The sequence below is a fragment of the Populus alba genome, chromosome 9 (genome assembly GCF_005239225.2).
Source record: "Populus alba chromosome 9, ASM523922v2, whole genome shotgun sequence".
In the NCBI taxonomy this organism is placed as follows: domain Eukaryota; kingdom Viridiplantae; phylum Streptophyta; class Magnoliopsida; order Malpighiales; family Salicaceae; genus Populus; species Populus alba.
Genome location: NC_133292.1, coordinates 7917924 through 7943640, shown reverse-complemented (window position 1 = coordinate 7943640; position 25717 = coordinate 7917924). Strand labels below are relative to the sequence as shown.

The 25717-nt window shown below is 34.4% G+C and overlaps 4 protein-coding genes across 5 annotated transcripts; 1 reads left to right on the top strand and 3 right to left on the bottom strand.

The window, feature by feature from the left end:
- The first annotated feature begins 2028 nt into the window (after positions 1–2028).
- LOC118059074 (tubulin alpha chain) lies at positions 2029–4492 on the top strand. Of its 2 annotated transcripts, XM_073411403.1 has the most exons (5): positions 2029–2234; positions 2765–2999; positions 3089–3459; positions 3606–4066; positions 4149–4492. In XM_073411403.1, exons 1-5 carry the CDS (start codon positions 2142–2144, stop codon positions 4288–4290), a joined length of 1302 nt encoding a protein of 433 aa, XP_073267504.1. In that variant the 5' UTR covers positions 2029–2141; the 3' UTR covers positions 4291–4492. The 2 variants fall into 2 exon arrangements, with proteins under 2 accessions (XP_073267504.1, XP_034927778.1); XM_035071887.2 differs by having other exon boundaries at positions 3606–4492.
- Positions 4493–7054: 2562 nt separating this feature from the next.
- On the bottom strand, positions 7055–9542 carry LOC118059073 (amino acid permease 6). The gene is made up of 6 exons (XM_035071886.2): positions 9317–9542; positions 8981–9074; positions 8534–8748; positions 8249–8391; positions 7850–8077; positions 7055–7662 (listed from the first exon to the last, which is right to left on the bottom strand). Exons 1-6 carry the CDS (start codon positions 9540–9542, stop codon positions 7237–7239), a joined length of 1332 nt encoding a protein of 443 aa, XP_034927777.1. The 3' UTR covers positions 7055–7236.
- A 4555-nt stretch (positions 9543–14097) lies between these two features.
- Positions 14098–16875, bottom strand: LOC118059072 (uncharacterized). The gene is made up of 4 exons (XM_035071885.2): positions 16325–16875; positions 15951–16180; positions 15393–15500; positions 14098–14438 (listed from the first exon to the last, which is right to left on the bottom strand). The coding sequence occupies exons 1-4, from the start codon at positions 16524–16526 to the stop codon at positions 14316–14318; spliced, it is 663 nt and encodes a 220-aa protein (XP_034927776.1). The 5' UTR covers positions 16527–16875; the 3' UTR covers positions 14098–14315.
- A 1506-nt stretch (positions 16876–18381) lies between these two features.
- LOC118059071 (pyruvate kinase isozyme A, chloroplastic) lies at positions 18382–23222 on the bottom strand. The gene is made up of 7 exons (XM_035071884.2): positions 22223–23222; positions 21868–21955; positions 21564–21748; positions 20970–21088; positions 20379–20622; positions 19573–19807; positions 18382–19005 (listed from the first exon to the last, which is right to left on the bottom strand). The coding sequence occupies exons 1-7, from the start codon at positions 22748–22750 to the stop codon at positions 18677–18679; spliced, it is 1728 nt and encodes a 575-aa protein (XP_034927775.1). The 5' UTR covers positions 22751–23222; the 3' UTR covers positions 18382–18676.
- Between the last annotated feature and the right edge of the window lie 2495 nt (positions 23223–25717).

Sequence of the window (25717 nt, the reverse complement as noted above, 5' to 3'; positions counted from 1 at the left end):
TAGAAGATTATCCGATAAAGATGATCCTCGAAATTGGAGCCGTTTTTATCAACTCTGAATTCGATGACCATCACGGCGATGACGATAACGACGACGAACAGGGGGGGGGGGGTAGGAGTTTGGATCTGTTGGTTAAGTTTGTTTCAAATGTGTTCAAGAAGGTATCGAAACGTGCTAGAAAGGCCGTCCGATCGGTTTTGCCCGTTCCTTTATCCACTAAACTGGTGATTATTGTGAATTTGTTCTCATTGAATTAATTTGATGAAAATGATGGCGAATTGTTTTTCTTTTCGGGGATTAATTTCGTAGGTGGAGTTTTCGGTGAATGGAGTTTTATTGCCGGCGTTTTTGTGGGTTCTGAAAGCTTTTCTTGAGGTAATACTTGGTATGTTATACTTGATTTTCTTTTTTACTTTATACATTTCATTCAAAGCTATGAGTAGAATGATTCAATTGTTTGTTATGCTACTTCAGTGTGCATGTCTTTTGCAGCTCTGTATGTCCTGGGTCTGTTCGTTCCCAAAATCATCGAAAATGTAGAAATTATGTGCACTTGTATCCAGAGGAGGGGATTTCTCTCACTCTATGGCATTGGATATTAGCTGTTCTATGCCCTTCTGGCATAGTAGTTGCTCCTGCTGGTGGAACTTCTTGAACCACTCTGAACCAAGCTTGGGGTTTCTACAGTTTGAAATGTGAAGGACCCGACAGTTTTAACCACTGTTGTTGAACCATGCTTTAAAATTAGGTCATTAATGCTTAGCAAGTCCGGCCTTGAGTTCATGTGCATGGAAATATTGCTGTAAGCCAACTGTGTCATAATATACTTTACTAGATACAGCCGTAGTGATTTGTGAGCCTTGCGGACATTTATTTCTATGTCCTCGTAGTGTATGCTTGCTTTCCTCACAAAACACTCGGCAGTCTCTGAAAACATGACCATACTTGTTGGTGCTTGAAATGCGGGATGTGGTCTGAGGTAATCTCAGGAAGAATGAACTCGATGACCCCCGTGTATGGACTGGCACGCAGCCTGCAGCTTGATGAAAATGTACTTGTATTTATGACATTCTTCAAGAATAAAAGCATCCTCGTAATCAAACTTCCCAAATCAAGGATGATGAAAAGATTTCATCTCAAGGTTTCATGCGTCAAAATTGCTGCAGCGGAAATAATCTGCTCATGTGAGAAAGGGTTCCCCGCATAAAGATCCAGATCAATGAATCCTTGTAGAAACTGGAGGAGATTAAATCGAACGTACGGGGGCAATTTCCCCTTTTATATCTTCAATAGATAGACGCTAGCCATGTACTCATTAATATGAATGATAAAAGATTGTAGTTAGCTTTTATCCTTCAACAATTTAGGCGCAACTGCTAAGCTTGTTGGGTATTTTAGATGCTGTTTAGGGCTGCGGTGTAGCTTGTTTTAGGAATTTTTATTTTTTTAAAAAAAAATTATATATATTTTAGATTGTTTTTATATGATAATATTATAAATAATTTTTTAAAAATAATAAAAAATTAATTTTTAAAATAATATTTTAATATATTTACAAACAAGTATCTATAAATACAAACCCCCAAACCCTCTGCACAATGAAGTAAAAGCTCAATGTTTTTATTTTTAATTACTATTTTTTTTTTTGTCAGACAGCTAATTGGAGCATTTAAATGGTAACATGATTGTTTTTCCTTTATTTTTACTTTAAAAAAAATGCACCTAAAATTAAAAAGACAGCCATTGGGAAAGGCCACCACTAACTACCAAACAGGCCCAGGTAAGGTTCACGTGTCCAGGTCCACCCTATCCACCTTCCTTCCAATGGAATCAAAGGACTTATTAGCTGGCCACGAGCGGCAAAAATTTTAAACACAATTGAAAAGACAGAAAACCTAACTTTAGTTAATAAGACTCAATCACAATCGACCACGTCATCGATGATGGCCGTTTCTTGCCCTATCTTAACCAACCCCGGTTAAAAATCCCCAAATATCTCTGATATAAATAACCACCCAAATCCCCCTGTCATTTCCATCTCTTACAGAGTGATCTCTAGAAGGCGTCTTCATAAACGTCTTCGCTCTAATCTCCTTCTTCAACAATCAGATCTATCTTTGTTGTTTCTTTAATCAGCGAAAATGAGAGAGTGCATTTCGATCCACATTGGTCAAGCCGGTATTCAAGTCGGAAATGCCTGCTGGGAACTCTACTGCCTCGAGCATGGCATCCAGGTACCTCTCTCCCCTTCTATCTCACCAGATCTGTGGATCCTGGTTTCATTTCATGTAGATCCGATGCTTTATGCTCGTATAAATTCCCGCTTGTGTCTAAATCTTAAGATTTGTGTGTGTTTTATATGGATCTGTGGATTATTTTTTGATATTGTTCGGCTTTTAGTTAGATCTGTGCTTTACCGGTGTCGTTTTAATAATTTGAATTTGGATTTTCGATTTTTGGTTGAGTTTTCCTTTGCTTATATCAGATCTGTGAATTTTTTTATCTTCGTTTTGATCTTATCTGTTAGTTATTGTTTTCAAATGTGTTTATATCTTTAGGTTCAGGTATAATTCTTTAATTTATTGATTTTTTAAATATTGCTTAGATCCATTATCGATGTTCGTTTCAAAATCTTAGTTGTTTTTTCTTATCAAGGAAAAAGAATCTACTTATTATTATGTATATTCAAGTTTTATTTTTATTTTGTTTTTCAATTTTGTATATGAATTACTAATAAATGTTTTTGTGTATTTTTTTCCTGTAGCCTGATGGTCAGATGCCCAGTGACAAGACCGTTGGTGGAGGGGACGATGCCTTTAACACCTTTTTCAGTGAAACTGGTGCCGGGAAGCACGTCCCTCGTGCTGTCTTTGTAGATCTTGAGCCCACTGTCATTGATGAAGTCAGGACTGGAACTTACCGCCAACTTTTCCACCCTGAACAACTTATTAGCGGCAAGGAGGATGCTGCCAACAACTTTGCCCGTGGACACTATACCAGTAAGTGTCTTTCTGTTTTTTTTTTTCCTTTCCAAACTTTTTATCTGATGCTGATTTCGTGATTCTAATGATTTTCTTTGTTGTTATAGTTGGCAAGGAAATTGTTGACCTGTGCTTGGACCGTATCCGAAAGCTCGCTGACAACTGTACTGGTCTGCAAGGCTTCCTTGTATTCAATGCTGTTGGTGGTGGTACTGGATCTGGTCTTGGGTCCCTTCTCTTGGAGCGCTTGTCTGTTGACTATGGAAAGAAATCCAAGTTGGGTTTCACCGTGTATCCATCTCCTCAGGTGTCCACATCTGTTGTTGAGCCCTACAACAGTGTTCTCTCAACTCACTCCCTTTTGGAACACACAGATGTGGCTGTGCTTCTTGACAATGAAGCTATCTATGATATCTGCAAGCGTTCTCTTGACATTGAACGACCCACCTACACCAACCTCAACAGGCTTATCTCTCAGGTATATTATCTGTCATGTATTGGGATGCCTTTGTGGAATTATTGTCGCTCAGAATGTTATTGTACGTGTCAATAATATTCATCTGTAGCTTTCTCAAATTTAAAAACAGTACAGATCTGACATGACTTTTTGTATTGTAATATCAGGTCATTTCCTCCTTGACCGCCTCTCTGAGGTTTGATGGTGCTTTGAATGTGGATGTTACTGAATTCCAGACTAACTTGGTCCCTTACCCAAGAATCCACTTCATGCTTTCCTCCTATGCACCAGTCATCTCTGCTGAGAAAGCCTACCATGAACAACTCTCTGTTGCTGAGATCACTAACAGTGCTTTTGAGCCTTCATCAATGATGGCCAAATGTGATCCTCGCCACGGAAAGTACATGGCCTGTTGTCTGATGTACCGTGGTGATGTTGTTCCCAAGGATGTTAATGCTGCTGTTGCCACGATCAAGACCAAGCGTACTATTCAGTTTGTTGACTGGTGCCCCACTGGATTCAAGTGTGGTATCAATTACCAGCCACCCACTGTTGTTCCTGGTGGTGATCTTGCCAAGGTGCAGAGGGCTGTTTGCATGATCTCCAACTCTACCAGTGTTGCTGAGGTGTTCTCTCGCATTGACTCCAAATTTGACCTCATGTACGCCAAGCGTGCCTTTGTGCACTGGTATGTTGGTGAGGGCATGGAGGAAGGCGAGTTCTCTGAGGCTCGTGAGGATCTTGCCGCCCTTGAGAAGGATTATGAGGAGGTTGGCGCTGAATCAGCTGAGGGTGAGGACGATGAAGGTGACGAGTACATGTGAAGTGCTTCGTAATGGGGGTGTAGCCTAATATGATGCGTGTTTCTGTATGGCATTGCCATATGTTGTATTTTATTTTTTAATGAAAATCGACATGTAATTGCACCATTTGAAGCTTTTATTGTTTCAAAGGTGTTTAAAAACCTACCTTCGTATGCTAAATCTACTGTTGTCTACTCTATATGGAATGTGATGGGCGTCTGTTATTGAAAGATTTTTATTTTATTTTTTAATCGGTTCCATTGCCATTAGTTGATCTGAATCTCCGAATGAAAGAGTTACAACTTCGAGGAGAGAAATGGGCCTGTTCCAAATTTTGAAAATAACTTTAAATTTCTGAAGATGCTGTAGGATGTCTTAGCATAAAACATTAAAATTACGGTTGCCTGTTTTCGGTTGATTTCAAATGTATCAGCATTTGAACTATGATACATTTAAGATTTACATGCGAAACCGCCTCATGCTGCAATGCGTAAGCTGTTACCTAGATATTCTTGAACAATATCATGTTTCCACGGGATGTTGCCGCTATTATCATTAACATCAAATCATATATTATGTTTCGGCATCATATCTTTGTTGAGCATACCAAAACTATCTTGAAATTCTTCAAGCATCAACTTTAAATACTTAATTGTTCAAAATAATTAATATGTCCACTATTTCTTTGTACTTCTTTGTGGTTGAGAATTTCTATTACTTTAATATCTTCAAAGTTAACTCCAGATAATTTTTTAAGGGTATAAAAAAAATCCTTCACTTTATGAAATAAACCTTGTAAATCTTATATTATACAAATTTTGGGATTTTTGCAATCTTTAATCTCAAAGATATCTTGAGCTTCTTCTTAATCAAAATGCTATTTTTTTATACTCATGCCTTTGAAAGAGTTCTCAAAGCTAGTCATATATGTAAGATCATTCTTCTCCTAATTTCTCAAGTTCCTTGTACCTGTCAACTAACTCATTAAATCTGTAATTTGTCTCTATATGTTTTTTATCATTGGTTTTTAAATATATTTTTTGGGATAGAAACCCCCCATCAATATCTCATCCTACACTAGCTTCTATCAAAATGCCTATTCAATAACATACAACAACTAACAGCCATGAATCATTTAGCTTTGATAATAAATACATAAAAAAACAATACAAGAAAATAATATGCATAAAGAAAGACAATGGTCTAAACACTAAGAACTTTAATTCGTGTTTTTTTAGGGAAATGTTTTCTCTAATTACTCAACATTATATTTTTTAAAGCTGTTTATACTAGAAAAATATCTTAAATAAATTTTAAAGCAATAATTAAATGAGTTCTAAATTAAATAAAAATAAATAAACTAACCTAAAATCAAATTCAAAAACATAAATTCTAGACTTTACCAGAAGGCCTTCACATTCTTAAATTACTACCAAATTTTAAAATCACAGAAAACATGATTTTTAAAATCTCTTAATTTTTTTTAGTAAAATACAATGGAAAATCAAAAATTATTATTATATTCGTAATCGTTCTGTTGTGGGCCAGATTATTCCTTTTTAAAACTAAAACAAAATATTAAGAGTATAGAAATTTTTTTAGAAGTATCACTCAATCTAATCACACGGTTTGATCTTGAAAGCTGCAGATCCATCTCCTTGCCTGACTCGAGTTTTAAATTAAATTGTATGGAAGCTGATCCAAAATAAATTATTCAATTTAATGGGTTCAAAAACAATTTGGATAACCAGCAATAACATGATATTTTTTTTTAAAAAAAAAAAAAAAAACGACATTTTTTTTTAATATTGAGACGATGTCAAATTAGATTCAACCTTGGTTACCCTGTGACTTTGGTCATGCTTGCAAAATTAAGCACCAACCCTAAAAAAAAGTTTATTTGATATCATGATAATTCTATGGAAAGTAAAAAAATAAACCATTAATTTTTTTCTCTCAACAAATTCAATATTGAAGAAGAGTGAAATAAAAAAAATAATTAAAAAATTAAAGGACAAAAAACTAATAAATATATATATATATCAAGTTTGATTGGTTAAACCGTGAATCGGGTAACCCGAGTCAACATGTCAAACCCATAAACTGAGTAATGACTTTATTCAGGATTAATAACTTTTTTTTTTTTGAATTATTGTTTATTTAACCATATGATAACAAAAAAATAGACGATTACAAAATTAAGTGTTAACCAATACAATAATAACCTATAGAAAACAAAATAAAACAAATTATGAAACTTGATTCTCAATCAGTCTAATATTGAGGGATAAAAATAAAAAAAAAAATAAAAATAAAAAAAAGTTAAACTCCAAACCCGTCAATAAGCTTATGGAACTTCTAAAATTTAATAATATGTTTTTTTAAAAAAAACTAATTTTTAACTATATGATTAATAGAAAAATAAACGATCATTTTATTAAGTTCAATTAGAAAAAAAATTAACCTCACTAAACCCGCAAAACAGGGGCAATCAAGGTCATCTCCCCAAACCCACAAACTGATTCATTTAACTCTACAAAGTTTAATAACCTAGTTTTTTTTAAAAAAATATATTTTTTATTAAACTAAACTTTTTTAAAAACAAACCTGTAATCCTTCTAATATAAATCAAATGTTAAGATGTTTTTTAATATCATGATAACTATATAAAAAATAAATTACCAACCTCTCTAAATCTATGTTAACACATCAAATAAAAACTAAATTAAAAAAAATTAATTAAAAGAAAAAAAAAAAAAAAAAAAAAGCACAAGTGTATTACTATTGTAATCCACTGATAACAGATGTGGGGGGAAAGTGTCCTCCTGGTTAGCTTCATATTTAAAAAGAGAGATACCAGCGGAGGACAATAATATAGGCCCTCAATGAAGCGTTATTGTGATGAATAGTTCAACATCACAGTCAATTGCATAATTATTTCGCACAAGATAATGTTTAAACCTGCAGCCACAAAAGGATAGTAGGAAAAGGAAACCTAAGAAACAGATTTGAAAGGCTCGAAGCTGTGGAGTTGCATGATGAGGCCTTGAACGCATGCGGCGGCAGCAGCAAGTGATACAATCAGGCAGGACACAGTCAAAATCGTTAGCCATGTCCAGGTGAAGGTAAATCGTCTAATTCTCGCTTGTGATATGTACATCTGTACTGGGAAATACAAAGTCAATGGCCAAAATGATATCGCACCAATGAAACCCAGAACACTGTTGAAGAACGGAAATGTCATTGCCATCACAGATGATGCTATCACATAGGCTGTTCTCCAGAATAACCTGAAGGAATTCACTTGAAAAACACCACAAAATGGAATGTGAACAGGGTGGTCGTTTGTTATGAATCCACTCTCTGGCCATTTCTTGCGGCATGAATCTTCCACGAGCTTGAATATCGGTTGGCAATATACCTACACGCAACACAGCATTAGTACAATTTATTTGTTCCTGTAAAAAATAACGTCTTTTCAGGTTTTGTTCCTGTGATCTGAGCTCATTTTATGGATTTTTGGAGATGTTAAAATGTACAGGAATAACCAAATAGGGCTCAGAGAAGTTAATGAAATATGCATCCTTACTGTAACTTTAGACATTTACCTGGTAAGCACCAACAAGGTGAATAACAATGCATAAGTTAGCAAAGTCAATGAGCCAGTAGGGCTCATAAAAACCGAATCCTGTTAAGAAGTTGCCTGGTGCCCCGTTGCCGAATGCTGCATAACCCAGCGTTCCACACAGCATGTAGAATACAGTGGTTGTTGCGACTCCAACAAGGGAAGCCTTCTTCATCACCTGGTTCTCCGGTGGGCTTGATTTTAGTGTATCCTGTGATCAATGGAAATAGTCATTTGAGGTCATTCTTTTGGATGGAGAATCTGTTTCATGCAAAAGGGTTGCTCGTGGTAAAAGAAAACTGGTTAACTTCCTTGTCTCTTGAACTTCTCTTTCATGAGTGTATGTGTACTGAATCTGCTGATATCTAATAAATTGAGTTACCTGTATCTCAACAAGGATTGAGGAATAAGTATAGGCAAATGCAATGTTTCCAATAGCTTGAAAGCAATTCCAAGCCTTTTCTGAGCTTGTCACGTCCACCCCTACCACTGTTCCTGTTAGGCCTGTTTTAACATCGTTCCCTCCTTTAAAAACAAAGAAAACAATATCACATCAAACTTATCCATAGTTTTTTTTTTATCACTATCAATATTTTGAGCAAACACGAAAAATTTATAGCTAATCCTGTGAATTAGCATTGATGGTTTATTTTTGTCAATTACTGACCTGCAATTGCAGCTATGGAGAGACCGATACCGATCAGTGAGTATGCAAAAGACATGATAGCAGCGAGGGTGGAAAGCCCGACAAGCTCATGAAAATTAGGTAGTTGGCTCATCATGACTTGTACAATCCCAAATATGATCATGAACATATTCGTTGATGCATGGCACTCTGCGTCATGGCCTTCCCTGTGAAAGCAGTTTGATCTTTTAATGGCCCTGTTTATTGAAGGGAGGGGAGAGGGGAAAAAAAACACTTCAGTATAGTAAAAATCAATTATTATTCTATATTCGTACTAGTTATTACTCATCAGCCTTCCTCCATTGGAATCATAATGCTCGTATTGCTGTAGAATCTCCAGATTTTTGGCGTTAACAACTTGTATTCTTGAATTTCTTTTTAATAGCTACAGATATGAAATCAAAAAATTGAAAATTTGTGGGAGCTTACGCCATGCTTATAGACGCGGTGATTGTGTATCCTATTGATGTTCCTACAAGATTTATGTATTGAGATATCCCACAGAGTGTGTACTTGATTCCTCCTACAGAGAGAAAGGGATTGAAAGATTAGTATCTGTAGCTTGGAGGTTCTAACAACCATAGAATGGCCAATAAAGAGCGAAATGGGAGCGCGCAAGACAGATTAATGAGTCAGAATTCCTGATTATGAACCAACAAATAAAGAAAAACAGATCAATGATGATGATGATGAGTTCAAATACTTTTTGAAGCAAGTATACTGACATTTTTCAAGGTTATTGAATATGTTGTGGATGTTGCCTACCTAAATGAGCTTTTACAGCACCCATGTAAGTGTAGGTTCTTGTCCCTTCAAGGGGACCTGGGAACCTATAACAGTCAGCTAGTAGACAGGAATTGAACCAAGTGATGAAAGAGAAGATTAGAAGAGAAATCGGTCCTGCAATCCAACCCAACTGAGCCATGGCCCATGCAAGAGATAGAACTCCAGAACCAATAACAGCTGTAATGATGTGTGCACTCGCAGACATCAAATTTCCTGCAAAGGGGAAAAAAAAAACATGCAAAAAACTGAAGAAGGATGCCACAATGAAGTGAAAGAAACCCTGAATCAACAAGGAGAAAGAAACAGAAAATGAGGAAATTGTTCATGGATCTAAAGAAAGAGAAAAAAACTAATACCGTCTCTCTTTAAGCGACCATCTTCATCAGTTTTTACAATGTCTAGAGCGAAGCTTTGCCCGTTTACTGGCATTCTAGCCATGTCTGCCTTTCTGTTTCTCGGAGGTGTATCTGAAAAGATAAATGGAGCCTTGGAGACTGCTCTCTTCACTCTTGATAGTATAAATGGTCAAACTGAAATTAAGCACCAGCATTAATACAGCGAGAATCAAGAGGGGGGCATAAAATCAGAATCAGCTGTAAGTTGCTACAAGTGTTTCTCGTCCAAGTGGACATCAGATTACTTTGTCAGGCATATCAGGGATCATAATGTAAAATTGATAAATTAGCACTCCACGACTCTCTCTCTCTCTTTATTTCCTTTCCTTTCTCCTCATATCACCTAACATCATGTGGGATATATATGGAAAAATATCAAGAACATACACAAGCAATGCCAGAACAGATTGCAAGGTATATGCTTCAAGGGGACAGCCAACAATAAATTTTTTTTCTCTTCAAAAAATGGTTCCTGCACATCATGAGGGATGGGTGCTCTCTTTTCAAAGTTTTTCGGTGTTTGTTAGACTGCTTTTTCTAATTTCAGAATAAGTAAATACCACTTCTAGTAGAGGGGGCATCTCAGACAGAAGTTAACTTGTTTTTAAAAACTTTTAAAAAAATTTAGTTTTAAATTATTATTATTTTTATTTTTTTAATAATAAAAATGATGATGATAATGATATGGATCAATTGAGATAAGATTTCTTTTTAACCATTTTAAAGATATACCTTCAATAATAGTTGTTAGATTTAAACCTAAAAAGTAGATAAAAACAGAAAGAATAAATCTTCTTAATTATTATAATTTTTGAATTTTATTTTTAAAAAATTATTATTATAAATTTTGACTTTTAAAGAGAGAGAGAGGGATGCTTATCAAAAAGTATGTTGATTTTGTTTTTTTTTTTTTTTTTTAAGAAAGAAAAAATTGATTAAAAACTCAAAAAAATATACTTTTTGTATTTATTTATGTAATCAATTTCTTTTTTCTAATTATTTTATTTATATTAAAATGATTAAAACCTTTTTTCAAATTTTTATTTATTTATGTTGGCTAGTTTTTAGCTCGTTCTTTATGTTATTTTAAAAACCAACACAGATATTAGGAAGGAAATAAATTTCATGTAAAAAAAAAAAATCGAACATGAAAAATAAAAGAATTCGTAAGAATATAAACCGAAAAATAATGCGTGCACCACCGTGAAGTGGGTTTCTTTATCACAACCATAACCTTATCTTTCATTAAATATTATTAACCCATGTTTCGATTTGTAGGAACCAAATGATTTTTTTCAGCCTCTTATTATTCTTAATATTTTTAATAATTTTTTAAAAATAAAACTAATCGAAGTTTGACCGGTTTTTCTCCCTAATTCTAAGTATTGAAATCAATTTAAATTAGTTTAATCATAAACAGAAAGAACATTATTGTCAAATGAACCAAAAATGGACATCATATTATAATACCTCTCCACTGGATGAGCGATGACCATTTGAAAGCAGCAGTCCAGTACTATTAAGATAACAGAATATTTTTGCCCTACTACATTAAAAATTAATATTTGTTTTCTCATTGTATTCTATACATAATTATTTTTTAAAAATTAATTAAATATGTTTCTTTAACTTGTTTTTTTTTTCACCTTAACTAAAATACTTTTTTTAAATATATTTTTTAAAGTTATAACTGCAATATCGAACAAATACATTGGATTAGATAGGATATGATTGATGAATAAAATCTGTTATTCATCAAAAAAAGGTAAAAGTTTTGATTTCTTTTTATAACAAAAACCCATTAAAATCTTAAATAAAACCTTTTTTTATAGGTAAGATAATTTATGACAACATTTCTATTTATGCCAAATGAGAAGACTCGCAAATATTTTTTTATAATGATATTTATCTTTATTCGGAGACACAACACTCTTTGCTTTTTTCATAAACCGGGCATCGATGCCAACGATCCACCAACATTTTACTTAATTTAAATGTTTGTTTTATTTTAAAAAAAAATTACATGAAAATAAAAATAACGACTCTCCTCTAACTCGGGATAATTAAAAACTGCTGTGATCTTAATACTTGTCATGAATTGTGTAACACCCGGATATTGCGGTGGTTCATTAAAACAAATTTATTGATGAAAAATAAATATGCATTAATTGTAAACACATCTTTAGAAAAAGTAGTTTGGACTGAATCAATCTGGAACTCAGATTGCCCACTCTTTATTTTTTATTGGGCTGGACTTAGCCCATTCATACGAGTTGGGCTAGACCCAACTGGTCTGGCCCGATTATCAGTTCAGACCAGTAACCGGGCAGCAGCAGTCACGCGTGAAGTAACTCACGCTGCACTGCACAGTGCGATGGTAATTATAATTACCTTCGCACTGTTTCGAGAAGTTGAAAAATGCAAGACTGGGGAGGAAAACGAAGGCTTACTTGGGCGAAGATGAAGACGAAGACGAAGGTAATGGTCCTCGCACTGGCCGGAGAATGTCCCTCTCTTCCTCCTCCTTTCAGTCTCTCTTCCCTCTGTCTCTTGTTTTGTTTTTGTTCTCTGGGCTCTCTCTTGTTCCCTCGGTCTCTCTGTTTTTCTGGTCTTCTCCCCTTTGTTTTCTCCTCACCCTTTTTCCTCTGTTTTTTTTCGTTCTGTCCTTGCCTTTTATAGGCACTACCTCTTGCTGCTTATCTTCCCCTGATAAGGATAGTATCTAGGACTTCGCATTTTGGCCGGATTGGGACACCAACAGTCCCGCCATTGCTGGACTGTTGGTGGTGGTTTCTTCCACGCCTCAATGACTTGTTAACGGTGGCGAAGGAAACGGGAACAATCTGAGAAACCGGTGATGGAAGTGGTGGGAATTGCCGTGTGCCTGTGGGTTGTCTGGTGGCGGTCGGAGTTTCCTTTGCGGGGGGGTCTCCTATGTTTCCAGCACAATTATCTGGACCGACCCGGGTTGACCGGGTCAACCCGAATCAACTTAGAAAAAATTTTAAAAAATAAAAGTTTTAATATTTTATTTAAAAAAATTTAAAAAACAATGAATATAAACAATACATAATAAAATTTAAAAAATTTTTTAAAAGATTTTTTATCTCATATTAAAAAGATATTAATGTTATATATTATTTTTTTAAGTTTAAGTATTTAAATAAAAAAAAAATTATTCAACATTAAATAAATATAATTTTTTTTCTTGTGGATATAGAATATAAATACTAAAGAGCTTTAAATTTTACATTGAAAAAATAATTTTTTTTCTTGTAAACATAGATTATATATACTAAAAAGTTTCAAATTCTCAAATTAAAAAAATAAAATATTCTTCTAGTATTTATATAGTGAACTTTGAAAATGGTTAATAATCAACTAAATATATATATATATAAAAAGATCTTTGATTAGGAGCAAAAACACATTTAAAAAAAAAAAAATAGGAACTCAACTAGGTTTTGCCGAGTCGCCCGAGTCACGAGTCAATCTAGTGATTTAATCTAGTTTTTGCTCACCCTAATCTTTTGACTTACCCAAATTAATTCAATTACCAGGGCAATTGGAATCCAGGTTGACTTGTCGGGCTGATCCGGGTTTAATAACTATAGTTTCTAGAGGAAGAAGAAGATGAATGGAAATGAAAAACGATGCCGTGTCTGGAAGAGAGTGGGTGTTTTTCAATTCGGTCCTCAAAATGTTAACATTTGTTTGAAGAGACCCCTAGAAAAAATTGTAATTAGACCCCTGCATTTCAGCACATTTTACAAACAATCCTTGTCTTCCAATTTAATTGATTGAGTCCTTAATTAACTCCAAACTTTGATATTTCTTTAATTAAACTCTTGATTTCACTAATTAAACTAATTTCAAGCTCAATTAAATCCTCAAATTTATCAATTAAACTCCTGATATCATTAATGAAATCAATTTAAAGTTTAATTAAATCTCTAGGCTTCTCAATTATTTTAATTTATATCAAAATTGGCTCTCCAATTTATTAATCCAATTGATTATTCAACCTTCACAAATTTCTATATTTGTATTGTCCTAGACCCAAATCTCAATTTTTTTCATTCATTTCTTTTTTTTTTTCATTTTTTTATTTATAAAAAAATGAAAAAAAAAAAGATTATGATATACTGGGGGAAAAAAAAAAAAAAAACCCCTTTCCAAAGTCAACTAAAGAATTTCCGTCCTGCCGTATACTCTGGAAGATTCATAAGGAGACGTGTTATCGATAAATTTTAACTCGGCAAGAATTAGAATAATTGAAGCTCTGCGGCACTTAGATTGATTACTCTGGAGGAATTGCATGCTTAGATGCACAAGGAAATGGATTCTAAAATAGCACATAAACAATGAGACCACAAACACCTTTCTTGGCGTTCCAGCAAGAACTGGAAATTGAAAATATTGGGAAAGATGCTGAACATAGAACTGTTGAGAGTACATGGTAATTGGTATGATAGTATTTACAAAGAAAAAGAATCAACTAGGCCAGACAAAATATGCTACAGAGATATCAAATCTATAGTTGAAGTTTAAAGATGCTGGTTTACGTAGAATTGTTTTGTGCTTCATTTTAAACTAGGAGCTATTTGAGATATCCTTTCGTCTTCCAGCAGTTCATATGGATCAATATATTGTGGTGGTGAGAATGATGCATTGCTTCCGTCATGGACGAAGCTTGGCCCAAAGTACTGCCCAAAGAAAAGAGGAAACATGTCAGTAACTAGTTTCTTTTTTCCTTTTTTGTTTTTTTTTTTTTTTTTTTTTGAATCATCAGTAGCTAGTTTCCATGGGACAAATAAGTTATGCGCAACCAATATGATGACAGACTATTTGACTCTCCCTGGAGCAATGACAACCAACAGCAGATTCACAAAAGTCTATAAAAGCATACGCAGACACGAAACAAAGAGTTTAAGTATGTGACATCATAAGTAACAAGTAGACTCACAACTCAATAGAGAGAAGACATCCACTCAAAGACAATGCCTTCTCCACAATTTCTGTTTTATTCCACCTAGTAGTAGAATGTTCGAAAATTGAAGGAAGTAGAGGGCTTAGCTAGCAGGCAACCAACTCAAAAAATAAGGTCAAGTTACTGTGGTATAAGATGCCTCATAGTTAACCAAGGATCTCCTCAAGCTTGCCAATCCTATTCTTGGCCGTAGAACAAACTACAAGATTGTTTAAAATTTGATCTTATGCCCCTTGTTTGATGGATCCTCGTCAACAAAATATCATGATCAACATTTGAAGAAATGCTTTATGTTATCCTACCTTTCTCGTTTGTGTATATGAACTAAGTCTGATCTCATGGCCAAACCATTCCAATTTATAATCATGGTAACTTGAACACTTGCACAGAGCCCCAACAGAAACACACTATATATGACAGTAGCCACTTTCAGATCTTAAATTTCGATACACCACACATCATTGATCACCTTCCAACAAAAAACATATTTCAAATAGCTGAATAACATGTCAGAGTAGAACTAATGATAGCAAAATTGTCAATTAGAAAATAAATAAAAAACCATGACCTAATGCAGCACAAGGTTTGGACAAAGAAACACCAAACAAAACTGGCAACGATCCATGGTAACATGTAAAATAGACATGGGTGTAACAGAAAAATAACTTACAAAGTAGAGACTAGAAAAAAATGCGACGGTTATGAGAATCAATGGCCAAAATCCCACGAAGAAAGTTCCTCCAAGAGTAAGCAAAAGCTTAGCCCTAGGAATTAACCCCTGAAACAGAGGAAAAAATGTAAGCCCGTCATAGCATACCTGAACTTATATTTGCAAAAGAAAAAACATATCTATTTCCAATTAAAACAAGGACTAAATAAACAATCACATCTGAATTGGTGGAAAGAAACAAATGTAACAGCTAAGTGTCGATAGCCATTTATGAAGACCATTAAAAAATAACCAATTAGATCTACTTTTTAGATTACAAACAGCACCAGGAGCTTCAACATGAATGCGTTAATATTGATTCATTTAGGATTAGTGCCAGTAGAAATCACGTTTAGATATAGATAAGAATGTATACACAGCAAAAGATTCTCCCATGATTAGAGCTCAAGTTTTGGCACGGCTTAAATAATAGAAAATTCAAGCAATACTTCGACAAATAAACAAAGAGCAAAACAAACTTTGAGAAATAGTAAACAAAGAGTAAAGAGAAAAATTAACCTCAAGTCCTTCACTATTAAGAGCCATTGACTTCTCCCTTTGATTAGACAAACTTTTATCAAGTTCAGTTGATACTGGATTTCTTTTGGAGAAATCCCTATCTTCCTCTCCTATTTTCATTTCATCTTCCACTCCATAATTGCCTCTATTAGTCTCTTCAAGCAATGAAGTTGGAGTCATACCCCTCCTCTTCAGTTCCTTCATGAACAAGGACTCTGTTGGCTCTTCTCCTGTATATAAGAAAAAAACACAAAACCCTCTTCACTAAGCAAACCCACAAGCGCATAACATAAATAATAACGAAAAGCTACTATCTTTCTAATATAGGATCACAAAAGACCAATAAAGTTCGGAACTTTGATATGAAAACTTGCCATTTCTTTGATTATTATCTTCTTCTTGGACTGAACAAAAAACCTTAACCTTTTGCTGTCTCTCAGAATATCTTCTTGAGCTGCCATAAAAAGTTCTCAACTTGGGAATTGTTTTCCTGTAATTTGATTTCCCGATAACGCCTTTTGACGGTGAAGTGGAGAGGGGGGAGAGAGTTGATTTCAGTATGTGTAGAGAAGCCATGTTGAGGTGGTGTTTGGCATGAAGAGAACGAGTCTGAGTAATGAAGAATACTTCAAATCGTTTTTTCAAGAAGAGAAAACAAAATATTATTAGGAGTGGAGTTGTGCGTTTGTTTCTAGAGAAAGGAAGGAAGACGTGAAGACAAAGAGGTGGGTTTTGGTTGCCTGAAGCGCCAAATGGGCGTATTTTAGTCAGCAGAGGTTATATGGAACTAACGTACGCATAAATGATGTGACTGTTGGATGGCTTCTGTGGCTACGGAGTCGGGTGATGTCCGTTTTTGTGGGGATAGGAATTGCCACACAATTTACTCTCCACAAAATCAATGAAGCAAGCCCAAAAAAAGAAAAAGAAAAAAGATAATAAAAAGGTGAGCATTGATTTTAGAAAATAGAAGGTATTAAAATGAAGGAACTGCTTAGAAACTTGAAAAACAAAGAGAAGGCATGAGCTATGAAAATAGTAACGATTTGTGTCTTTGTAAGAAAATCATCAAGTCAATTGTAGTACGAAAGAAAGAAAGAAAGATGGGAAAGATTCACTAAACTCTTTCCATTTAGCTTTGTGAAAGTAGTCAAAGCTAGTGGTTATATGGTTGTTGAGAAAGTATACTCTAAGATTCAATACAAAAGGAAATTACCATCCAAGAATTGTTATATATATATATATATATATATATATATGACTTTTCTATTGCCACCCCTGCATTTCCCTGCAAACATAAACTCAAGGGTGCGGGTGGGCGTAGCATTTGACATATGGTTGTTTTATTTTTATTCTCATTTGAGGAGGTGAAAGACGGTAAACATTCAAGAAATCAGCATTATCTAAATCTAAACAAAGTTTGAATCATATTGAAGCTCAATTGCTTATGTGATTGGTTCTTGACAGGGAAAGAGAGGAAGTCATGTTACTTTCACGGCACCTTTTAAATTGATAGAAAGACATAAATTCTCAATTCACGTCTCTTAAGCTTATGATTACACACAATCTTTGTTTTGTAGCATAATTATTGGGGAATATGATTCATGGATACGCTGAGGAGGAGCTGGTTATCATCAGAAATCCTAACGAGGAGTTTCTTGTAGGACCGTAGTCTGAAACCTAAATAAAACTTGCAAGTTTCAGTTGCTGCCCATTGAAAAATGTAATTCCAAAAACTATAGCCAACCTGAATAGATGGATCTTGCAAACACTCTGTAATAATAGCCTATTACGACCCGGCAACATCGTCTTTATTGCAGATAGCCTGCAAATTAGCAGTGAATGGTGGGGCTAAACATGAAATGCATCCAGTTCTGACCTCCATTATAGTCACATGCACACAAAAAAAGACTCCGGGTAGAGTTTCTATGATATTGACAGTACATATATTATTCACACCATTTCGTGGATTTCTTGTATTGTCTGTTTTCAGTTCTCAAACTCAGTCCCGAGAGCAGCAAATTTTTCTTGCAGAAAAAGATCAAAATAAAGCCGTGCGCGTACTCTTTGTATCATTTTGAGGTTTGAACATTTCAAGAGCTAGGTTATACAGGGTGAATTTATTAAAAGAAGCATGTCCCGTCACCAGAAGCCCTTTCTAGGTGTGTGGCAAGCAATGCCATGCTTTAAAGCCAGTACAAACGGATTTTACTTGGTGCAAGGAGATAGATTAGTTAAAAAAAACCTGTTTCAAGAAGGCAACTAGAACCCCACCAGACAGCGCTGTTAAGGGCAGGAATTTGCAGGCAATATGTTGCCATGTGGCCAACCTTATTTCTGATTGCAAAAATTCTTAAATAGCAGAACCATGTGTAAGCCCCAAATGGAAGCTCTGGAATTTGGTATCTGATCGGATAACGGTCACGCATAATTTAATAAACCAAATTCATTTGATTGAATGGACCATTACACATCTTTTATTGTAGTACTATGCATTCTCTTCAAGAACAGATGGATCCAACATCCAAGTTTTAATCACAAACTTTCCTTCAAACATTGAGGATTAGTCCACTCACAATCATCATATAATGGAATAAGAACAAACCACGCAAATAAAAAGGGTATGTGCACCCTTCTGCCTCAGGCTCGAAGTTTCCTCTTTTACTTTACCTTTCACTGGTACCTAACGTAGATAAGTGAACAGTATTCAGAAGGGAGAGATTCACCTAAACAATGGTCTTCACCTGGATTGATTGGAATGTCGTTGAGGTTGAATGTGTTGCTGTTAAATCTGAGACCACCAGGACAGCCTCTCCCTCTTTTACCATTCCATTTGTTCTCATCAGATCAATGGTTTTTGAGATGTTGGCTTCCATATCATCGGTCAAGTCAACAAGAAGTGGGATAACTCCCCACTGCAAATTCAAAGTCATCCGAGCATCACTGTCACTCGTGAAAGCAAATATGGGCGGGTAAGGCCGATTGCGAGATAGAAGTGATGCCATTTCACCATGCTTTGTGTACACAAAGATAGCATCTACACCAAGGTTGTTGGCTGCAGAACAAGAAAACCGGCATAAATTTCAAGTCATTGGCCTGGATATTTTGGGTGATACTCCAAAGTTAATATCACGTGTGTGCTTATAAGTTCAAAAGAGAAGGGGAGACCATGCATTGATGATATATCAAGTACATTATTAGCATATTTTACTGGACTTCTACTAAAACCCAATGGGATTTAATGGTGATATCGTTAGGGATGGCAGCATGTCAAGGACAACTAAAATCACACATTTGTTCATCAATGAAACTATAACTACAAATCCCATTTCCCCTTCAGAATATGCAGTTCAGAATCTTCAAGACATTGTTCCAAATTACAATTTAAATGAATGCAGGATGATGAACTAAGCCAGTTAAGGTACTACACAAAAGCCTGCTCAATACAAGCATCATCAATTGTTTTTGTCAATAAATTTCCTCAGTTTACAGAGAATGTTGAGAAGACATTTTTTGTTTAAAAAAGTTGAAAAGATATGATTAACATCTGTCATACCATCTATCCACTTAATACTTCACAACAAAAGTGTGAAAATGTAAAGATGTTAAAAGAGAATTATACCCATTTGAACAGCGCAACTGCATATTTCTTCAGCGATGCAATCAGACAGTGAACCTCCCAGCTGACAGTTATGAAGAGCACTCTGTCGGTTTTCCTCGCGACTCCATAGTTCCATTCGACTGCTGGCCATCTGCAAGACAGAAAGAGCCTTCTGCCCATGTAACCCAATAGCCGATTCACCAGACAACATCAGTGCATCTGCATACTGTCGAACAGCTTCAGAAACATCTGCCACCTTATCAAATAAAAGAAAGTAAGTCAAACAAAATCTCAACAACTCTATATGTATTGCTTTCCTTTACAGAAAGAAATGCATGGGCCCTCTAGAACAAAACAGCTCCTTGGACAAGACTTAATAATCTCATGAATTGAAGTCTCAATCTGAATAGCTCATTTGTTTCTCTCCATGTTAGGAATAACGGGACACTGATCCATATTCTTGCCATGTCTAAAAAAGCAGTTGCCATCATTCCATTAGATGCGATACTTGAAAGTGACACCTGTTTAATTCCAAAATTAGTTGAATGGATTTTCAAAGATCTCTCACGACCAAGCAGTGGAATAAGGTGTTCCTTTTCCACTTCTTTATCTGATTTTGTAGATTCATATATAAATTTTCAATCTGTCATTCAATGTGGAGCTTTTAAACTGCCTGTGTAAGGTTTGATTCTTTTCGTTTTCTACTCTCAAGAACACATCCTGTCCAAAAAAAAATGTTGAGATGTTTCTCTCCCTTCAGAAAAATAGTGTCCCCCAACCAAAATATTAAATTGCAATTACAATAGATGTTGTTATATAATTAATACCTCAGCACGTGTTGGAGTTGGATATTCAACCATGGATTCAAGAAGTTGAGAAGCAATAATTACAGGCTTGTTCATCTGCCTACATAAGCGAGTTATATCCTCCTGGACTGTTGGAATCTGTTCAAGTGGAACTTCAACTCCTAGGTCACCACGAGCCACCATGATTCCATCAGATGCCTCTACAATTTCTTCCAGCTTCTGAAGAGACTCCAAGGTCTCAATTTTTGCCAGTACTCTTATTGATCTGTAAATGACATCAATCTTTAAGTTTTTTCTCTTTGTTTTCCAGAAGATACTAAGTAGCAGGAAGGGAAAAAAACCAATTATATCTATGTGGTTAGCTAACTCAGTAACATTTAGGACATAGATTAACACTCTTTCAAAAATATGGCAATGTAATATTAGCTACATATCTGCCAAGACAAGGTTGTTCAGGTATGGTTTCAGCATCTACTTGTTGGTCTGTAAAAGAGAATCTAAATAAATAGCCAAGTAAAATACATTATATTATCGAAGACAAATCGAAAGAGGAAGGGAAATTATTATGTGGATAAATTACATGATATCTCAATTTGATGAATGTGTTCTTACTTGGACATTTTGGCAAAGAGATAATTCTTCAGATCCTTGACAGAATCAGCATCATTTACAAATGACATGGCAATAAAATCAACACCTTCAGAAATTCCAAAATCAACATCTGCCCAATCCTGTAGATCATTTAAAGAGTATAACTGATAAATTTGAGAAAGTAAGTTTCTCGCATGCAAAATTCTGTCAAAGATAAAGTATGCAATGTTGGACAACAATGATTATGACATGGAGAGCCCATCCTTCTATGTTCCTACCAGTGAATCCATGAACTTCAAGACATTATGACATAGATCCCTGGAAATTGACAGAAGTGCTGCTAGGATGTCTGCGGTACCAAGCATGCAAGTTGCGGAGACACAATTTTAATCTAGTGTTTTGGACTCAAACAACCTAAAAAGTACTGGGTTTTCTCAATCGTATTTTGAGAAAAGCTAGCGAAACAGATAGCAGACTGCAAAAGCTGCGATATCTGATGCAGTTACAACTAGCTTAGGACCAAAATTATAGTGTAATTAATGTAACCCAACTAAGATGAATTGACCACCATAGAATGTGATAACCGTTGAGAGAAGAGATTAATCATAAATAAACCTTTGGGGATAGAGTTGGAAGACCGTGATAGGAAAGCTTCCCGTCTCTCCAGAAGCTTAATTTGGCTCGAGGTAGGAATAGACCAGGATCTGTGCACTTGCAATGCAAATCATTCCCCATCCTTTCGACAACTTCAAACCTTGCCATTCCACCATCAATAACCAGTTCATCACCCACCATGATACCTGCCGATGATTCAATTTTATTAAGATAAATTAAAATAAAGCATTTTTTTTATTATTTCTTCTAAGATTTAAAAACTAAAGGATAAGGGAAGCAATGAGCAATAAAATAAATTCATTACCTTCAGAGAAGCCTTGAAAATTGGCTTGCACAGTAAATGGACGAGAACCTTCAAACTTTTGAGCTGTAAATACCCAAACTGAACCTTCCTGGTGCCCAGTGAAAACAAAAATCCACCGATCACAACAAATTATTATTAGAATTCAAAATTAAGAAATAGTCTATAGACATATTTTCCCCTAATTAAAGGGAAACTAAATGCTAAGTTCCAGTTATGCTGCATTCTGCTCGTAATTCTCCTAAATCAACAGCTACTAAAAAAATGTTCATACTACTCCAATAGAAAAGAGAGAGAGAGAAGTATCTTAAGGCACTGATTTAACCCCAGCCAAAACAATGGGATTCTAGTAAGATACCTCTGCTTTGAGAGAGGAAGGAACTCCATGATCCACAACATGAATCAGACTACCTTCAGTGTCAATCATAACCGAAACAGAAAACCCTTTCTCTTCATTCAACTTCTTGATTTTCCTGATGACATCACGGTGCCACTCTCTTGTATTATGACACATATTAAGCCTAGCCACATTCATCCCTCTCATTGCCAATCTCTCCAAATCCTCCAGAGAGCAACAAGCAGGCCCTATAGTGCACACTAGCTTTGTCTTCCTCATCCCCAAGAACCCTTTTTCTCTCAACTCTCTCTCAGCCACCACATCAAACCCCAGATCCAGATTCACCTCATGATTCTTCAAACCCATAACATCTGCTGCTGCTGCTGCTGCTTTTACTGCAATCTTGCCTTTACTCTTCAGATTCCTTTCATTGCAAGAAATTGCCCCACCAGAAATACTCACTGGTTTTCCAAAAACCCTTTTGTTTGAATCAAAAACCGGGCTCTTTGCAAAGATCTTTTGAAGCATCGAATCACTAGAAACTGCCATGGCTTAATTGGAGTAAAAATAGTGGAGGCCTTTTTTTCTTATTCTTCTTAACAAGATTCAGTTTTGAAAAGTAGAAGGTTAAAACTTCAGGACAGGTACACTAACAGAATCGATAATTTCGATGATAGATTTTCGGGTATTGTTTTAGACCGAAATCCCCGTTGCATGTTTGGAGCTTTGTACGGTGAGAGCGGAGATTACAAAGGGTTTAGGGATTGGTATTTTATAATTAACTAATAGTCTAATGCTAATTTAATATTATGTTTAGGAGACAATAAATTATTTGAAACTGGAGGGCAGTTTATTGGCGGTAGTGGCCCTAATTTAACGGTCAACAACCCTTTGCAAGGAAAAGTAATGACAAGGGGTTGTACCGCAGGACTTATGGGCCATTTGATTGGAAAGAAAGGCAGCTCAGGGAGCCAGAAGATGCAGGCTGTTCAGTGCTTACGGTGACACAGACCTGTACGGACGGCAGTTTGCGGACAGTGGTGGTCAGGGTGAGTGTAATATGGTCCCGGTGGACCCAAGACTACGTGTCGTTGCAAAGTTTATTTCAACGAGATCTTGAATTTTGGCATAGATTTTTTTTGTGGTCGTTTTCTAAACGGACCTTTTTTAGAAGGTTTCTGACCCAAATTTACTCGAGCAATTGTAATAGAAATTGTTTTGAAATGATTCTATCCTGCTTAGTTTCTAGGGACACGCTACGCTAAGGGTCGAAACATGCGTTTTTTCATCATAGAAAAATATATTGAGTGGAACTCGTAAATTACGAAACTCTATTTGTTGCAAAAAAAATCAATAATAACGCTTTCAAACACTAAAATCGATTCCTTTTCCTAGAATCAATGATTAACTCAGTTAGGATATTTTTTTATACTGTAATAAATTTATAAAAAATAAATTAAATATAAAGTTAAATTTCAAATTAATGCAATATTAAATTATAAAAAAAATCAAAGAACCTAAAAACATTTAAAAACAATAAAATAAAATAAAAATTCACAAAATGAAACATCGATCAAATATCAGGATTTTTTTTTTAAGATCATGATAACCTGAATAAAGCAAATTGAAATAAATTATAAATTTTAATTTATAATTTATTTATTTTTATAAAATTGAGCATCAAACTAATGTCAAAGTTTTTTTTTTTTAGATCATGATAATTCTATATAAAATAAAATAGAACATATCATAAAACTCAATTTTCAAGTTAAATAATGTGGGGGTTGATTTGGTGTAATTCAATCAACTTGTCAACTCTAATAACAATCTGGACAATCAATAAAATATGGCTTGACAAAAGAAATTCAAGACTATATTTTAAAAAAAAAAAAAAAAAACAACAACATATTAAACAATATTTTTTAAAAAATATTAAGTTGTGATATGTTATATCAACTCTGGTTAATCTGCTAAACATATGAATCAGGTAATTATATTTAAATAGCCTAGTAAAAAAAAAACTAAAAAAAACAAAAAATAACTTAGAATAGCTTGAGGCAACCCACAAACCATTTTACAGGACCATATTAGCCCCATATAAAACAAATATGATAGATTGTGAAGTTTAATTCATAACAAAAAATAGTAATAAAAGTTTAAATTAAAAAAAAAATTAAAAAAAATTAAAAAATAACTCAAGTCAATATAATAAGTAAAAAAACAAAACATAGCATAACATTGTTACATCTTCATCCAAGAACTATGAAAACTATGTAAAAAATAAATTAAAAAAAAATTTACGAAGCTCGGTCTCACAATCCCGGTATTAAATAATGAGATTGAAAAAAGAAAAAAGAAAATAAAAAAAGAAAGAAAAAAAGCATAGCATTGTTATGGTGAAAAGTGTTACGAGGAGGCCAGCCATGAATTCGCCTCCTCTTCTGGTTACGTTAAAATTAAGTGAAAACTAAATCCTTGTTAGAAAAACTGAAACCAAAGAGGCCGTCTTTTCAGTAGATGATATATTTGTTTCTCAAAATCACTTAATTTGTCGATTGGCTTCCTAAATAATAATACTCAAAGAAAATCACTTCACATATGCTTGTATTTTTAAAGGTGTTTCCATTCAATTTTTTATATGTTTAATTACATTTAATCTATTCCTGAAAAAATATTATATCTTGAATTTATCTTTCCTATAAATCTTTATTATTAAAATAAAAGCTAAAAAACATGGGAGTTTCATTGAAGTTCTACATGCAGTTTTATCCCGAATTGCTATAAGGAAATTATTCTTTTACTCCCGAGTGAGAAAAACTTAAGTCTTGAAGCTGGGAGGTTTGTTGGTCTTTTTTCATCAGCCTATTAGTCGTTAAAAACATATTCTTACTTCATGAATCAACAAAATTTATACCTATTAATCAATGATTTTCTTGACTTTTCATATATTTTTTTAATAATAAAAATATTTATTTTCTCAAAGATTAAAAAAAAAAAAAAAAAACAATGGTTTAGCTATTGGGCAAGGATGTTTATGGTTTTTTTATGATTCATGTGTACTGAAAGCATGTTTTTAACACTGGAAAAAAACAAAAAATAAGCTTTGTCTTTAAGGTTATTTTGGAATTTTTGCATTGATATTTTGTGTAATTAATAGGTTCATGAGGGTGTTTTAATATTTTTTAATGTTTTTTTTCTAATTTTTTATTTAGAAATTTGTTGATCATATTTCAAACGAATTAGTGAGTGGAGTAGCTTTTGTGCTATTCAAGTAGTGCATGTGACACCATTTGATGATTAAATTTGATATTCTTTGTTTCACTGCATGCATAACCGTCTCCTCTTTCATATGATATGACACGTGTAGGCATATGATGATTATATTGTCGCCAATGGTTATTTGTTTTTGTTTTTTTTTTCTCTCTCCCATGACAATTAAAGTATATTATTATCCTTTTGTTGTTTGGTTTTTCAATTTTAAGTCCTCGTTCTTTTATTTCTTGTTTTGTTTTTATT

Coding starts and splice junctions, on each gene's coding strand:
- LOC118059071 (XM_035071884.2), bottom strand. CDS start 22,750: ATGGCAGTTTCTAGTGATTCGATGCTTCAAAAGATCTTTGCAAAGAGC. Junction 21,956..22,222: donor CTTCCTCTCTCAAAGCAGAG/GTATCTTACTAG, acceptor ACTGGGCACCAG/GAAGGTTCAGTTTGGGTATT. Junction 20,623..20,969: donor CTCTTTGCCAAAATGTCCAA/GTAAGAACACAT, acceptor TGTCATTTACAG/ATCAATAAGAGTACTGGCAA.
- LOC118059074 (XM_035071887.2), top strand. CDS start 2,142: ATGAGAGAGTGCATTTCGATCCACATTGGTCAAGCCGGTATTCAAGTC. Junction 2,235..2,764: donor GCCTCGAGCATGGCATCCAG/GTACCTCTCTCC, acceptor TTTTTCCTGTAG/CCTGATGGTCAGATGCCCAG. Junction 3,000..3,088: donor TGCCCGTGGACACTATACCA/GTAAGTGTCTTT, acceptor TTGTTGTTATAG/TTGGCAAGGAAATTGTTGAC.
- LOC118059072 (XM_035071885.2), bottom strand. CDS start 16,526: ATGGCTTCTCTACACATACTGAAATCAACTCTCTCCCCCCTCTCCACT. Junction 15,501..15,950: donor TTAATAGTGAAGGACTTGAG/GTTAATTTTTCT, acceptor CCTCTGTTTCAG/GGGTTAATTCCTAGGGCTAA. Junction 14,439..15,392: donor TTTTTTCTAGTCTCTACTTT/GTAAGTTATTTT, acceptor TTCTTTGGGCAG/TACTTTGGGCCAAGCTTCGT.
- LOC118059073 (XM_035071886.2), bottom strand. CDS start 9,542: ATGTCTGCGAGTGCACACATCATTACAGCTGTTATTGGTTCTGGAGTT. Junction 9,075..9,316: donor TGCTGTAAAAGCTCATTTAG/GTAGGCAACATC, acceptor TTCTCTCTGTAG/GAGGAATCAAGTACACACTC. Junction 8,078..8,248: donor CAATCCTTGTTGAGATACAG/GTAACTCAATTT, acceptor CATTGATCACAG/GATACACTAAAATCAAGCCC.